We start from the raw sequence: 12,908 nt of genomic DNA on the forward strand, positions 1-12,908 counted from the left end.
TGAAGGGGGAAGTGCAGAGTGGAGACCCAAAGCCCATTTGTCGGCCACTGGAGACCCCCTCACAGAAGGTTCTAGGGGAGGAGATGAGTCAGTCAGGGTGCGATGTAGCACCGATGAAGAATACAGCTTTCCCCCAGATCCTGGATGCTTCCTCTCCCTCAACTTCCATGATCTGAATTCTACCTTGCAAGTCTGGATAGAGCAGAGGTTGTACACTGGGGCATATAGGAGCTGGAGGCACAGGGAATTCAGGGTGGATGATACCTTCAGAACCAGGGGGTGAGGGGCGATACTAGGAGAGTAGAGGGTGAGTGGGTTGGAAAGAGGGAACTGATTACAAGGATCCACATGTGACCTCCTCCCTGGGAGATGGACAACAGAGAAGGGGGTGAAGGGAGATGCCGGATAGGACAAGATATGACAAAATAATAATTTATAAATTATCAAGGGCTCATGAGGGAGGGGGGAGCAGGGAGGGAGGGGGAAAAAAAGAGGACCTGATGCAAGAGGCTTAAGTGGAGAGCAAATGCTTTGTGATTAGGGCAAAGAATGTACTGATGTACTTTATACAATTGATGGATGTATATGTATGGATTGTGATAAGAGTTGTATGAGCCCCTAATAAAATGTTAAAAAAAAAAAAAGAATGGAGGCCTGGTATGGCATGATCAAGGGTAATATAACCAAGAGGAATTACTGAAACCCAAATGAAGGCTGAGCATGATAGTGGGACAAGAGGAAAGTCAAAGGAAATAGAGGAAAGAACTAGGAGGCAAAGGGCATTTATAGAGGTCTAAATAAAGGTATATGCATATGTAAATATATTTATATATGAGGATGGGGAAATAGATCTATGTGCACATATTTCTAGGTCTAGTATTAACACATTGCGGATGGGTCCTGAGTTTACTCGTGTTTTGCGTGCCATCTGTTACGGACGGATCACGAGATCACTCGTGATTTTCACACGCGGTCTTCAGACGCCATCTGCTTGGATACATTTTCAACTACTTTGTCTATTTAGGTGTTTACATCAGTAGTGAATGTATCAATCTGGATGGTCTTCATGTTCTTTGTGTTTATTTAGCATTTTAGTGCATTTTGGTTAAATCAAATAGTTACTATTTGTTTGAATTGTTTTGCGAGGAGTTGTGTACTTATTGTGATCAAACCTCAGTGGAAGGTAAAACGTCCCTAAATCGCTCAACTGGTCTCCCACCACAGAAAGACATGAGGAAATTCTTAGCCCCAATTCTTTTAATTTTTCAAAGTAATATGGATTATGTTGATTATTTTTACAAGAAGTTTATACTTTCATGAAGATTATAGTTCATAAAAGTAACAATGTTCCACATACATTGCAAAATATTGCTTCATAATGTGAGACAATGTTTTATATTCAAAAACTGAAAGTTATGATAAATATGATTAAAAGATGAGATGTAAACCCATTTATGGTTTAATGAAAAAAAATACCCTAACAGCTGAAAAAATACATGGCCACTTGGGTAAGTTCGTAAAAAAATATCTGATCTTTAATGTGTGATGGAGCAGATGGACATTGGGCCTCCACTCAAGTACTCCCTCAGTGCAAAAATACTTTGTTCTATTAAACTGGCATTCCATTATGCTCACCTTCCTGACACAATCGGGTGCATAAGCAAATGTGGTGAAGAAAGCTGATGGTACCTAGCTATCAAAAGATATAGCATCTGGGATCTTAAAGGCTTGAAGGTAAACAAGTGGCCATTTAGCTCAGAAGTCACAAAGCCCATGTGGAAGAAACACACCAGCCTGTGTGATCATGAGGTGTTGAAGGGATCACGTGTCAGACATCAAAGACAAAAAATAAAATCACTGTGAATGAGGGGGAGTGCAGAGTGGGGACATAAGATCCATGTGTAGGCAACAGGACACCCCCATACAGCAGGGTTACAGGGAGGAGACAAGTCAGTCAGGATGCAGGGTAGCAATGATGAAGCATACAACTTTCCTCTAGTTCCTAAATGCTTCCTCCCCTGCCCCCCAACATCATGATCCTAGTTCTACCATACAAATCTGGCTAGACCAGAGGATGTACACAGGTACAGATAGGAACTGGCAGCACAGGGAATCCAGGACAGATGATCCCTTCAGGACCAGGGCTGAGAGTGGTGCTACCTGGAGAGTGGAGGGAGGGTGGGGTAAAAAAGGGGGAACCAAATACAAGAATCTACATATAACCCCCTCCCTGGGGATGGACAACAGAAAAGTGGGTGAAGGGAGATATCGGTCAGTGTAAGATATGACAAAATAATTTGTGAATTATCAAGGGTTCATGAGGGGAGCAACGAGGGAGGGGAGAAATGAGCTGATACCAAGGGCTCAAGCAGAAACCAAACGTTTTGAGGAGGATGATGGCAACAAATGTACAAATGTGCTGGACACAGCGGATGTATGTATGGATTGTGATAAGGGTTGTACAAGCCCCCAATAAAATGACTAATAAATAAATAATAAGAAAATAATTACGGCAACCTATGTACAAATATGCTTGATACAATTGATGTATGGATTGTTATAAGAGCTGTAAGAGCCCTCAATAAAATGATCATTAAAAAATAAAGAATTTGGGTTCCAGTTCACATTTTCTCTCCCTTTCTTTCAGGATCTCTCTCGTTGCCCTGGTGAGAACAATCAATAGTGGTGGCCAGGCACCGTGTAGTTCTGGCCCCAGGGGCTCGTGTTGGCAACCAGTCCTGCAGAACACTGTTCTTTAAGTCTCTGGCTTCTTTCCTTCCCCTTTGAGTAGAGAATGACACTGTCCCCCCACAGTAGCATGGAGAACATCCACTTTATGAACAACATGGTTCAAGTTAATTGAATTTTCCCACAAGATTATGGTCCTTGATGCTAGGTTTACGGACATTTCTTATATGCCTAACTCTATGGACATATGAAACCACACATTTTCTTTAAAAAAGCAACTTATTTTATTGAAAAGCAACACAATTATACATTACTAAGTTATAAATGAAACAATGTGATACTACATACTTATACTAAAATTAGATCATATTTGACATTGTACAACATTTGCAATATGGGGTTCGACATTGTAAGGGTGGCTTGGATCGGTCCGCTGGACAATATCTCCTGTGTTGTCTTTACATTAATGCTTACTTTCTAAGAACTTTTTAACGACGTTTATATTTATTACTGAAGTAATGTTTTCATGAATGAACCTGAATTCCTGCGATTGGTACTCAGTATATGTTTGCATCAAATCAGTATATGCCGCACAGAGATTCTCAAGATTAGAAGGCTTAGAAGAAACCGAATCTGGTATATATTTGTCTCATTAATCGGAGAAAAGTCAGCACAAATGATAGGAGGTAAATGTAAACCGTTTCTGTAATTTTCATTGAGGAAATTGAAATGCGTCAAAATGACGCATCCTGTAAACTTATTTTTTTCTTGAGATGATTGGTTTTGTCTGTGAAGTAACGGTAGTTGTTGCCCTAGTGCCTTATGTACATATGAATGCATTTGCATGTACATACTGTATGTACATATGTTTGTAGGTGCAGACGTGTGTGTGCACAGGTACCCACATATTCATACCCACCTATGTAAGGGGGTCCTTTATAAAGCCAGTGGGACATTTTTATTATCTCTTAATTCCATTTTTGCCTCCTTCTAAAGGTGTGATCCTACAATATTTATCCTCTTGCGATTGATGTATTTCAAAGGATTGACTTTGAAAAAGGATGGACACAGGTCAAAGACTTTACTGAACTCCCGAATTATTGCAACACCAACAAGCTGTCTAGACAGGTTCCAAATAGAAGGCCGAGACCAGACACGGGTGGAAGCGACTGGTACTGCCAAAACGGGTTGGCAAATAAAGGCAAAGCCAAACCCAGGTGCCAAGGCGATCATCAACTGCAGAGCTGCGGCACAAACCTCACTTGCGCCGCCCCGGATGCGGACTACTCGGCCCTGCATAAAGGCTGAATTATCACAAGCGCGCTCTGCCGTCTGCCATGCACAGAGTTGTAAAAGACCGCAGTCTACCCCCTCTACCCAACCGGAGAAGCTCGGCAGGGCGCTTTGGACCGTGGGTAGTGAAATAATTATCTTCAAGATCTCCAACTGGGGGGGAGGGGAGGAGGAGAGGGGGGGCTCAGACCCGGTGTCTCTGCCCAGGCTCTTTCCACGGCCCAAGTAGCTTTAGGGAAGCGAGCGGCATGCCAGCAACAATCTGTCTACCTGATCAACTCAGCACTTTGTTAGCTAAAAGGTCCCTGGTCTCAGGGACCAGAACCTGCTGCCATTCGCTAAAAGGCTCCATGGGGAAGGTGACAGCATTTTCACAGTCAGCGACTGCTTGGCTGGTAATGTAAGAGCCAGCAAGAGAAAAGAATTCAGATGCGTTTCACCCCTGCAGCGGGAAGAGGCGCCTGCCTCTCCGTGGCCTGCACCAGCAGCTGCTTTGGTCCTGGAACTTGGTGCTTGCGAGCCCGAAAGAGGAGGCGCACCCTAGCCTTGTGCTGATGCGCAGTGAAAAGTGGCCGACAAGTCTGTTTCAACATGGATGGGCTGTAGTGAAGGGCTGAATCTTCCACTCCAAGATGATGGGGGGGCGGGGGACATGAGGTGGTGGTGGGGGGACAAGGGACCAAGAAGGAATACCGTACAGGCCCAGGAAATGAATCCATTATATAGTCACATATGTAACTATGTTGTTATACCCGGTAGTGTGTTGGCACAATGTATCTTTTGTGTACTGGTGACCCAGAAGCCAGCCTGGGGAGTCCCCAGGTATGGACCTCCTGAATAAGAGACAGCCACTAGGCACAGCCTCTTGAATACAATGAATCCCCAAGGTGCGGGACCTCAATAAAATGTCTTACCTGTAACCCGCTACCTGAGTGACTTCTGTGTAACAGGCTCCCCACCCGCACTGCAGGAGCCAGGGACTCCCCTCATGTGCACACATACACGCACACACGCGTGCGCGCTGTGCCTGGAAAGGGCTGGAGGGAGGGCAGCAGCCCCTGGGCCGGCCTCACTTTGGAGGCTCTGGGCGCTGGTACAGACGAATGATCCCTTCGTCATGCAGCTTCTTCCAGAGCGCTTTCTCCAGGTTGAAGTCGTGGTTCAGGTAGAAGATCAGGCGCTTCCATGACTTGTCATAATAGTGGTCGGAGAAGCGCTCATGACCCTGAGTGATGAAGCCGTAGGCGCTCACCTGCAGAGGGGCAGGGTGAGACAGGCCTGCAGTTGCCGCCCGCCCCCCCCCCCCCAGGCTGCATGTCCTGGCAGACTCACCCCCGCCCACCAGCCCCTCTACTTCCCCCCAGCTCCAGAGGCCTACCTGTGGGTTCTGCCAGATGCAACAGTCTTCTGAGAGGAGTTCTGATCAAAATAGTCCTCCCTCTACCCCCCTTCCAGGACCACCCTGTTCTGGAGTCCATTCCTGGGGGTCCCATGCAGGTGTCCTCAGTGCACATGCTCACATGCATTCTCTCACCCCCCCCCCCCACCCCTCAATGTCTCCAGCCAGCTGTGGTCTCGGGAAGGGACCAGCTGGGCCTCCAGGCCCCCTGCTCCAAGGCAGAGGCTTACCCTGTCGCAGAGCTGCAGGGCGGTAAGCAGTAGGAGGGCTCCGGTGGTGGGCCGGTATATCCGCCAGTGAGTGGTGTCCAGGGTCTTAGATCTCAAAAACCTGGGAATCAGCCAGCCCCCCACTGTCAAGAGCCTGCAGGGAGCGGGGACCCCTACCTGCCCACTCAGCTCTCACCTGTTCTTCATGTACCGGAGCAGGTCCGGGTGCAGCAGCAGGTACCGGTCCAAATGCAAGGCTTCCCGGAATGCCTCCTGGGGCCGGTGCCTGCGGCCCAAACAGGTTGTTCAGCTCTCTTCTCCCAGCTCGCAGGCCATGACTGTGACCCTGACCCAGCTCAGTGGGGGTTGGGGGAGGGCAGTGTACCTGAACCAGTGAAAGTTATTTCCCTTCATGGTCTGATTCAGAAGCAGGGCTTCCAGCCACTCAAAGTCCCGGGTGCCTTCCAGGAAGTGCAAGTAACGGACATCCTGAGGACCAAAGGCAGCCAGGGGCACTGCAGGACTGCTGGCCGGCCCCTTGCTCTGCTCCGGTCTCCCCGCTGACACGCCTGGTCTGCCTGCATGGATCCCACGGACCCCAGAGGCCTGGACCACCCTCCCCTTGCCACTTTTGGGCTCTCTCATCCAGGGTCTGGGGGAGGCCAAGCCCCTTCCCCCGGGCTCACCTTCCCCAGTGGCACGTGCTGGAAGCCGAGGCGGCCCAGCAGGTAGAGGGACTGCACCAGGGAGAAGGCGGTGAAGCCGTAGAAGGACGTCCGAGTGCCCACATCGTTTTCGTAACCCTTAATGATCGCTCCGCTCAGCCTGCACAAAAAACCACCTTCACTGCGCTGGCGCCGGTGCCCACGCAGAGGGACCCTAGAGCTGCCCCAAGGAAGACTGAGACTGTCACTCTTGACAGGAGTCTCCGGAGGAGCAGCTGCTGGGTTTCAAACCGCTGACCAACAGATGTGACCACTCCACCACCAGGGTTCTGTTTGGTCTGCACCCAGGACGCCAAAGAAGGAGGCAGCCCCTGAGTGGGGTGTAGGGGCTGGCATGGGCGAGGCAGGGCAGCTCTGGGCAAGGCGGGCAGCAGAGGGTCTGGGTGCTCACCGGAACACGTAGTCATGGCTGTCTATCTCGGAGCCTACCCGGGAGTTGTTCAGGATGCCGCCGTTGCCCACCACGGCACAGCTGATGCACCGTGCCTCCCCAGCAGGGTGGCTGGCCAGGAGCAGCTGCTGCTGCGGCACTGGGGGGAAGTGGGCCACCACCTTCTGCACCACTGGAATGGGGGGGGGGTCCACTCAGCCTCAGAGCAGCAATCCTGCCCCCGGAGCCCTCCCCTGGTGCCCCCAGCAGGGGTGGGGTGGCATGGGGGTGGGGGTGCACCTTACAGGAGTAGTTGAGCTCCATGAAGCCAAAGGGGGGCGGGAAATGCTCCAGGCGGGCCCACTCGCTCGGGGTGAAGCACCCTGAGTCCAGGAAGAGGGTGAGGTTGGCTATGAAGAGATGCTGTAGCCAGGGAGACAGGAAGGCTTTGACCTTCACGGAGTCGGGGCAGGTCTGCGTGCAGGAGGACAGGGTCAGCCAGGCTCTGCAGAGCCCTCCTCGGACCAGAGCCCCCAGGGCCCAGGGTTCCTGGGGGGCTGTGTGTCCTCCAGAGTGCACTATGCGGTGGAAACACAGGCATGTGGCCTCTCCCCTTTCGCCTCCCCACAACCCCCAGGAAGGTGATGTGGAAGAGGCCCCGGTGGGGGGCCCATGAGGGGCAGGGGACCTCTAGGGAAGACAAGGTATTTACAAGGCTTGAGGCTGGGTGGCAGGTTACAGTGGTCCTGTCTGTTACCACTGGCCCCCACCCCCTCCCCAGAGGACAGAGATTCAGAACCCACGGACCCCCTGCCCACCCAGCATCCTGGCAGAGCTGAGTCCACTGTCTCGGGAGGGCAGTCCAGTAGGCCAGGCATTGCTTCCACTACCTACATGGCCAAGCCTGGAGGGACGGGGAAGGGTAGAGGTGGGCCGCCTTCCCCCAAGGGGCTTCGAAGCAGGAAAAGGGGCGGGGCTTGGAGACTCACCGTCTGCAGGCCCCCCACTTCCAGGCTATATTTGTCCTCAAAATCCCACCGAGGCTCAGACTTGAAGTTGGCGGCCTTCAGTTCTGGGGGTCTCTGTGAGGTGGGACTCTGAAGCCGGGCTCCTTCCTTAGGGGTGGGGTCCTTCAGCTTTACCTTCGGCTTGCTTGTTGGGGTCCTGCTGCCCACTCTCTGGGTGGGGCTCACTTTCTGGACAGCCGCTGTGCTGGTCCCCTCCCGGCTGCTCCTCAGGGAAGGAACTGCCCCCTTAGGGCCTGCTGAAGTGGACAGCACCTTGTTCTGATGGGTTGGGGTAGGTGTCTTTGTTGTGGTCACCCTTTTTCCCCCGTGCGGCGTGGACAAGGTGCTCTTCTCTCCTCCCAGAGTCCTCGGTGTGGGCGACGCCGTGTCCTGCCTCCCCGGAGAGCCCTCTCCGGCCTTCTCTGTTTTGTTCTGTTCGGCAGGTGGGGCGGTGGCCTTGCTTGGCTGGTCCTGCACCATCTCCTCTGGAGCTGAACCATGATGGGCATTTGTCCTCTTCCCTGTGGTGGGTACCTCTTGGGGGAACCCCGCAGACCTGTTGTTTGTGTCTGCTCTATCTCGAAACCTAGAAACAGAGACAGTTACTTAGAAAGGCTGGGGAGGGAGACCGGTAGGTACCCTGGAGTCCTCGGCTGACTTCCAGCCAGCCCTGTGGATGGCGGGAAGGGACACCTCCACTGGCCACCCGTGGGAAAATAAGAACCGGATGAAAGTGTAAGTGGCCTAATCTCGACACTCATGACCACAGGGCTTCGAAGACCTGCTTTAATGAGAAGATTTCCACAGTCCAGAGAGAGAGAACCAAACAGGCATTCTCCCCACAGAAAAAGTTCTCTTCGCAACCATCCTCCTTGAAGGTGCTGGCACGGGGCTGTCTTTTACGGGGTGCTTGGCTCCCATTGTGGCTGGTGATCTGCTTATTCCTTCCTTCTAAATGGTTTTCACTGATATTTAGATCAGCTCAGCAACTCTGGCATTTTTTCCCTTCTAAGGATGACATTTAGATTTAATCCCTCCCCCTAATACTTAGTCTTTTCATCCATGATATCTAACAAGTCTTCAGTTAGCTTTAGTTGAATTTTTGTTTTGTTTTCGTCGCTACCAGTTCATCGGCCCCGGTTCCAGAGACTGGAAAACAGAAAGGCACATAGTACAATTTTAACGTACCACCTCCGAGATAATCCCTGGAGCACACGGAGCGGGTTTTAAGTGGTGGTGTCAATCATGGGAAGCCTTCCTGTCGGTCTCTGGGTCACACCAGGAGAGCTCTAGTTAGGGGACTCTATCTGGGTGGGCGCCATCTCCCCGGAGCCTCTGTTTCCTATTCTTAAGGAGTGTTTGACACCATTGTTCACTCGCCTGCCAGACACTCCCTTTGAGGTGTCCTCCTGAAAGAACTCAGCTCACACTCACACTCTACCCACTCCATTGGATCTGTGCCGATGAAGGCTTGCCTCCTCGCCACTGTACATACTCTGTAAAACAAACCTGCTCTCTGCCTCTGGATCCCATGGTCAGGACGACGAGCCCCCATCTTCTCTGTCCTGTTTAGATCATCCTTAATTGACACTCTGCACCTAAGGGATCCCACAGCTGTCCCTCTGACCAAAACGGCACTTGGAAAGCCAGTGGGGGCTGGGGCCCAGGCTCCCTGTGCTTATCCTGAGTGGCCCTGAATGGCCCCGGCACCACACTCCTTCTGGATGGGGACTTCTGCAGGGGGTCTTGGTGACCCTGCAGTTGTCCCTTCATCTCTGCTCATTTGGGTGGCCTTTTGCAAGTGATGTGCAGGAGACAAAGGTAACCTTTTCACACGGGAAATGGAAAGACACATTCATTGCGTGACCTGCCACCGCCAACCTGGATGTTGACAGGCCCTCCTTCAGGACCGAAGGTGCCCTGGTACCACAGCATTGAGAGCGACTGGCTGCTCTCTGAAAGGTCCGCAGGTTCAAACCCACCAACTGCTCAGAGGGAGAAAGGTGAGGCTGTCGGCTTCCATAAGACGACAGACAGCCTAGGAAACCCTGTGGGGGCAGGTCTATCCTGTCTGACGGGTGGCTGTGGGTCTGATTGCACTTGAGGGCAGTGGGATTGGTGTTCAGGGTTCATGTCGGATCTTACCGCCAGTCAAGACCGCCTTGCTCCTTATACTGAGAGGACAAAGAAATATGTGCACGCGTATACACACACACACACACACACGAACATTTGGAGAGGGTTTCAAAAAGTCTGTGGAAGAATGTCACTGCCTTCAAATCCCATTCTTCCACGAACTTTTTGGAAGTCCGTATGGACACACATTAGTGGTCGGCCCTGTCTCGTGTCCGTGCTGGCTGATCCTGCATGGAAGATGCGTTTCCCCGACACAGGGGGCAGAACTTTAGGGAGGGGACAGTCCTGTGGCAGGTAACACAGATGCCCTGTGGGGGCATGGAGAGGCGGGCCGAGCTCTGTTGGTGCAGTGCTGCCCGGTAGGAAGGTCTGAAGGTATGGACCCCCTTCTCCCTGGCTGCAGCATCCAGGCTGAGACATACAGTTGCCAGAAACCCGGCTGTGAACTTAGCTGGTTTGCAAATACTCCTGGTATTCAGCCAAGGCCCTGGTGGACCCACCATTCTTCCCCACCCACTTCCCCAATCTCTGGAGGCCACCCGAGGGGCCCTCTAGACACATTGGCCCTTCACACTTTTCTCCAACCTCCAGAGGCCTAAATGAGGATCCCCCTAGACTCACCCCCCACCACTTGCCATGACTTCCAGAGGGTTCCTCCAGATGAAATGCCCTCCCCCCCTTCCCCCACCCCCCAGATGTTTACCTAAGGGTCCCCCCAGATGCAGCACACTCTGTTCAAGACAAGCCTCCCCCGCCCCACCCCAGGACCACCAGGGCAGCCTCCATCCCCCATCTCTAACCCCAGAGGCCGGCCAACACGGCAACCCCACATGAGAGGACAACTGCCCATAGGACTTTCCAGCCTGTGGTCACCATGGGAACAGACCGCCAGCTCTTTCTTGCGTGGGGCTGCTGGGAGGGTTTGAACTGGCAGCCGAGGGCCTCAGCACTTTGCCACGAAGGCTCCTATGAAGGACGGGCTGGCCGGCCTCAAAGCCACCGCTCTTGGGAATCCCACCTGGAGGCCCGAGGCTGCAGGTTCTCCCCAAAGAACTATCCCCCTGCGACATGTGGTGACACCACTTGCCTTTCATAGGAAGTCCTGGCAGTGACCCAGGGGGTGACAAGCTTCATTTCAACCCTTACCATTAGCTGCACCCAGGACTGCTGGGGATGCAGGGAAGCAGTCCTTGATCCTCAAGCAGGGCAGTCACGGGATGGCCAGATGCCACCCACACGCCGAGGGCCCTGTGCTTGTCCGAGTCACAGCGGGCCAGCTGGGGTGTAAACACCCTGGCGTGTATCCCCAAGAAGCAAGGGGAGCCCTAGCTTGCTTGTGCTGACACCTGTCTGTAGTGAACAATTCCAGGTCAGCCCCACCTGCAATTGTTCACCACAGATGAGAAAGCACAAGCAAGCCCGGGCTCCCCTTGCTTCTCGGGGAACCTGAGGCTTTGGCCCCAGAGGGCAGCAGGAGACTTGTCCCGACTAAGGGCCACTCACTGTCATCCAGTCGATTGCAACGCATAACGACACTGTAGGAGCCCTCGTGGTGTAGCGGTTACACATTGGGCTGCTAACCACAGGGTCAGAAGTTCAAAATCACCCCGGTTTCCAAAGACAAAACTTTCTATTCCTGTAAAACGTTACAGTCTTGGAAACCCACCAGGGCAGTTCTGCCCTGTCCTGTAAGGGTTGCCCTGAGCTGGAATTGACTCAGCGGCAGTGAGATGAAGTGACTACGGGGCGGTGGTCCCGCTGTGGTTGTTAGGTGCTGTTGGGTCGGGGCCACCTCACAGCCACCTGACGTACAACAGCATGAGGCCCCCTGGTCCCGCACCATCCTCACCGGGTCACTATGTCCCAGCCCGTCATTGCAGCCACTGTGGCAGTCCAGCCCGTCCAGGGCCGGCCTCTCTCCCACCGTCCTTCTACTGCACCCGGCTGTTGCCCTTCTCCAGAGACTTCTCTCTCCTGATCCCACGTTTACTTAGCTAAGGTGTGCGTCTGGGGTGTGTCCTATCCCCACACTTGTTCGCTCTGTCTGCTGAGAAAATCACCTGAGAAGCAAGGTCCAGAGGAACATAAAAATCCACCAGGATCCCACCTACCTCTAGCTGCTCTCTCTGGGGAACCCGCACCGGTAACTGTTTGCGAGAAAGAAGTAACAATGACAGGAAAAGAACCCAAAGGCTGCCCCTCCGACAGTAACCTTGTAGCGAATAAGGTCTGGGATCCCAGGCAGAGTTTCTAAGAGGATTTTGTTGTTACTGTTCATAAAACCAGACCAGACTCACCACCATGGAGTGGACTCCAACTCTTAGTGACCCTATAGCACATGGTAGAAGGGACCCTGTGAATTTCCGAGACTCTCACTCTTTATGGGAGTAGAAAGTTTGTCTCCCCCACCCCACCCCTGCTGTGGAGCAGCTGATGGCTTTGAACTGCTGGCCTTGTGGTCAGCGGCCCAAGGAATAACCTCTAGGTCACCAGGGCTCTTAGGCTATGGATCATCTAAGAAATACCTTAGGCATTTACAACTTCATCACTTATTATTCTAGCACTAAAACTGATCACAAACACTACCAAGTCTTCTGTCTGCTCTGCTGAGGAGGTGAGGAGAGGAGTCCAGTGAAAACGACTCTGTTCTCCATGGGGCAAAAACAGCTCCCTGAGTCCTTCGGTGCCAAATTCACCGGCTGGGCGGCGTCCAGTGACTTGAAGATCAAGTTCTTTTCCCCTTGCTTACCTCCTTACCCCAAGGGGCCCCTGGGGCTGGCTCAGTGCAATGCAGTGAAATATTTAGCATGGCCCTTCTAGACGTAGCCTTTGTTACTCCCACCAAGACGACCTTCCTTTCCTGAGGGATCTGGGTAAGAAGGTGGAGGAAGACACCAGATGGCTGAGGTGACTCAGCCGTGAGTGATGAGTGTGACCAAGGTTAACGGGGGTCATCCCGATGGGTTTAAAAGGAGCCATCTCAGAAACAAGAGGAAGGGGGGAGTGCAAATCTCACTCTCAACAAGAGAAGCAGAACCAGAAAAGGAGAGACTCCTTTGGACCCCAAGACCCCTGCACAGT

At 52.4% G+C, this 12,908-nt stretch overlaps 1 protein-coding gene across 1 annotated transcript in view; it reads right to left on the reverse strand.

The window, feature by feature from the left end:
• Positions 1–5,050: 5,050 nt before the first annotated feature.
• The window catches only part of ST6GALNAC1 (ST6 N-acetylgalactosaminide alpha-2,6-sialyltransferase 1), a 33,561-nt gene continuing 25,703 nt past the window's right edge, over positions 5,051–12,908 (reverse strand). Inside the window, exons 2-9 of the mRNA XM_075559700.1 lie at positions 7,674–8,277; positions 6,990–7,158; positions 6,706–6,877; positions 6,276–6,414; positions 5,975–6,078; positions 5,786–5,875; positions 5,611–5,710; positions 5,051–5,233 (exon numbers count right to left, since the gene is read on the reverse strand). Coding sequence (XP_075415815.1) covers positions 5,051–5,233; positions 5,611–5,710; positions 5,786–5,875; positions 5,975–6,078; positions 6,276–6,414; positions 6,706–6,877; positions 6,990–7,158; positions 7,674–8,277 — 1,561 coding nt within the window. The remainder of the gene's footprint in view (positions 5,234–5,610; positions 5,711–5,785; positions 5,876–5,974; positions 6,079–6,275; positions 6,415–6,705; positions 6,878–6,989; positions 7,159–7,673; positions 8,278–12,908) is intronic.

The sequence above is a fragment of the Tenrec ecaudatus genome, chromosome 10, assembly GCF_050624435.1.
Source record: "Tenrec ecaudatus isolate mTenEca1 chromosome 10, mTenEca1.hap1, whole genome shotgun sequence".
In the NCBI taxonomy this organism is placed as follows: domain Eukaryota; kingdom Metazoa; phylum Chordata; class Mammalia; order Afrosoricida; family Tenrecidae; genus Tenrec; species Tenrec ecaudatus.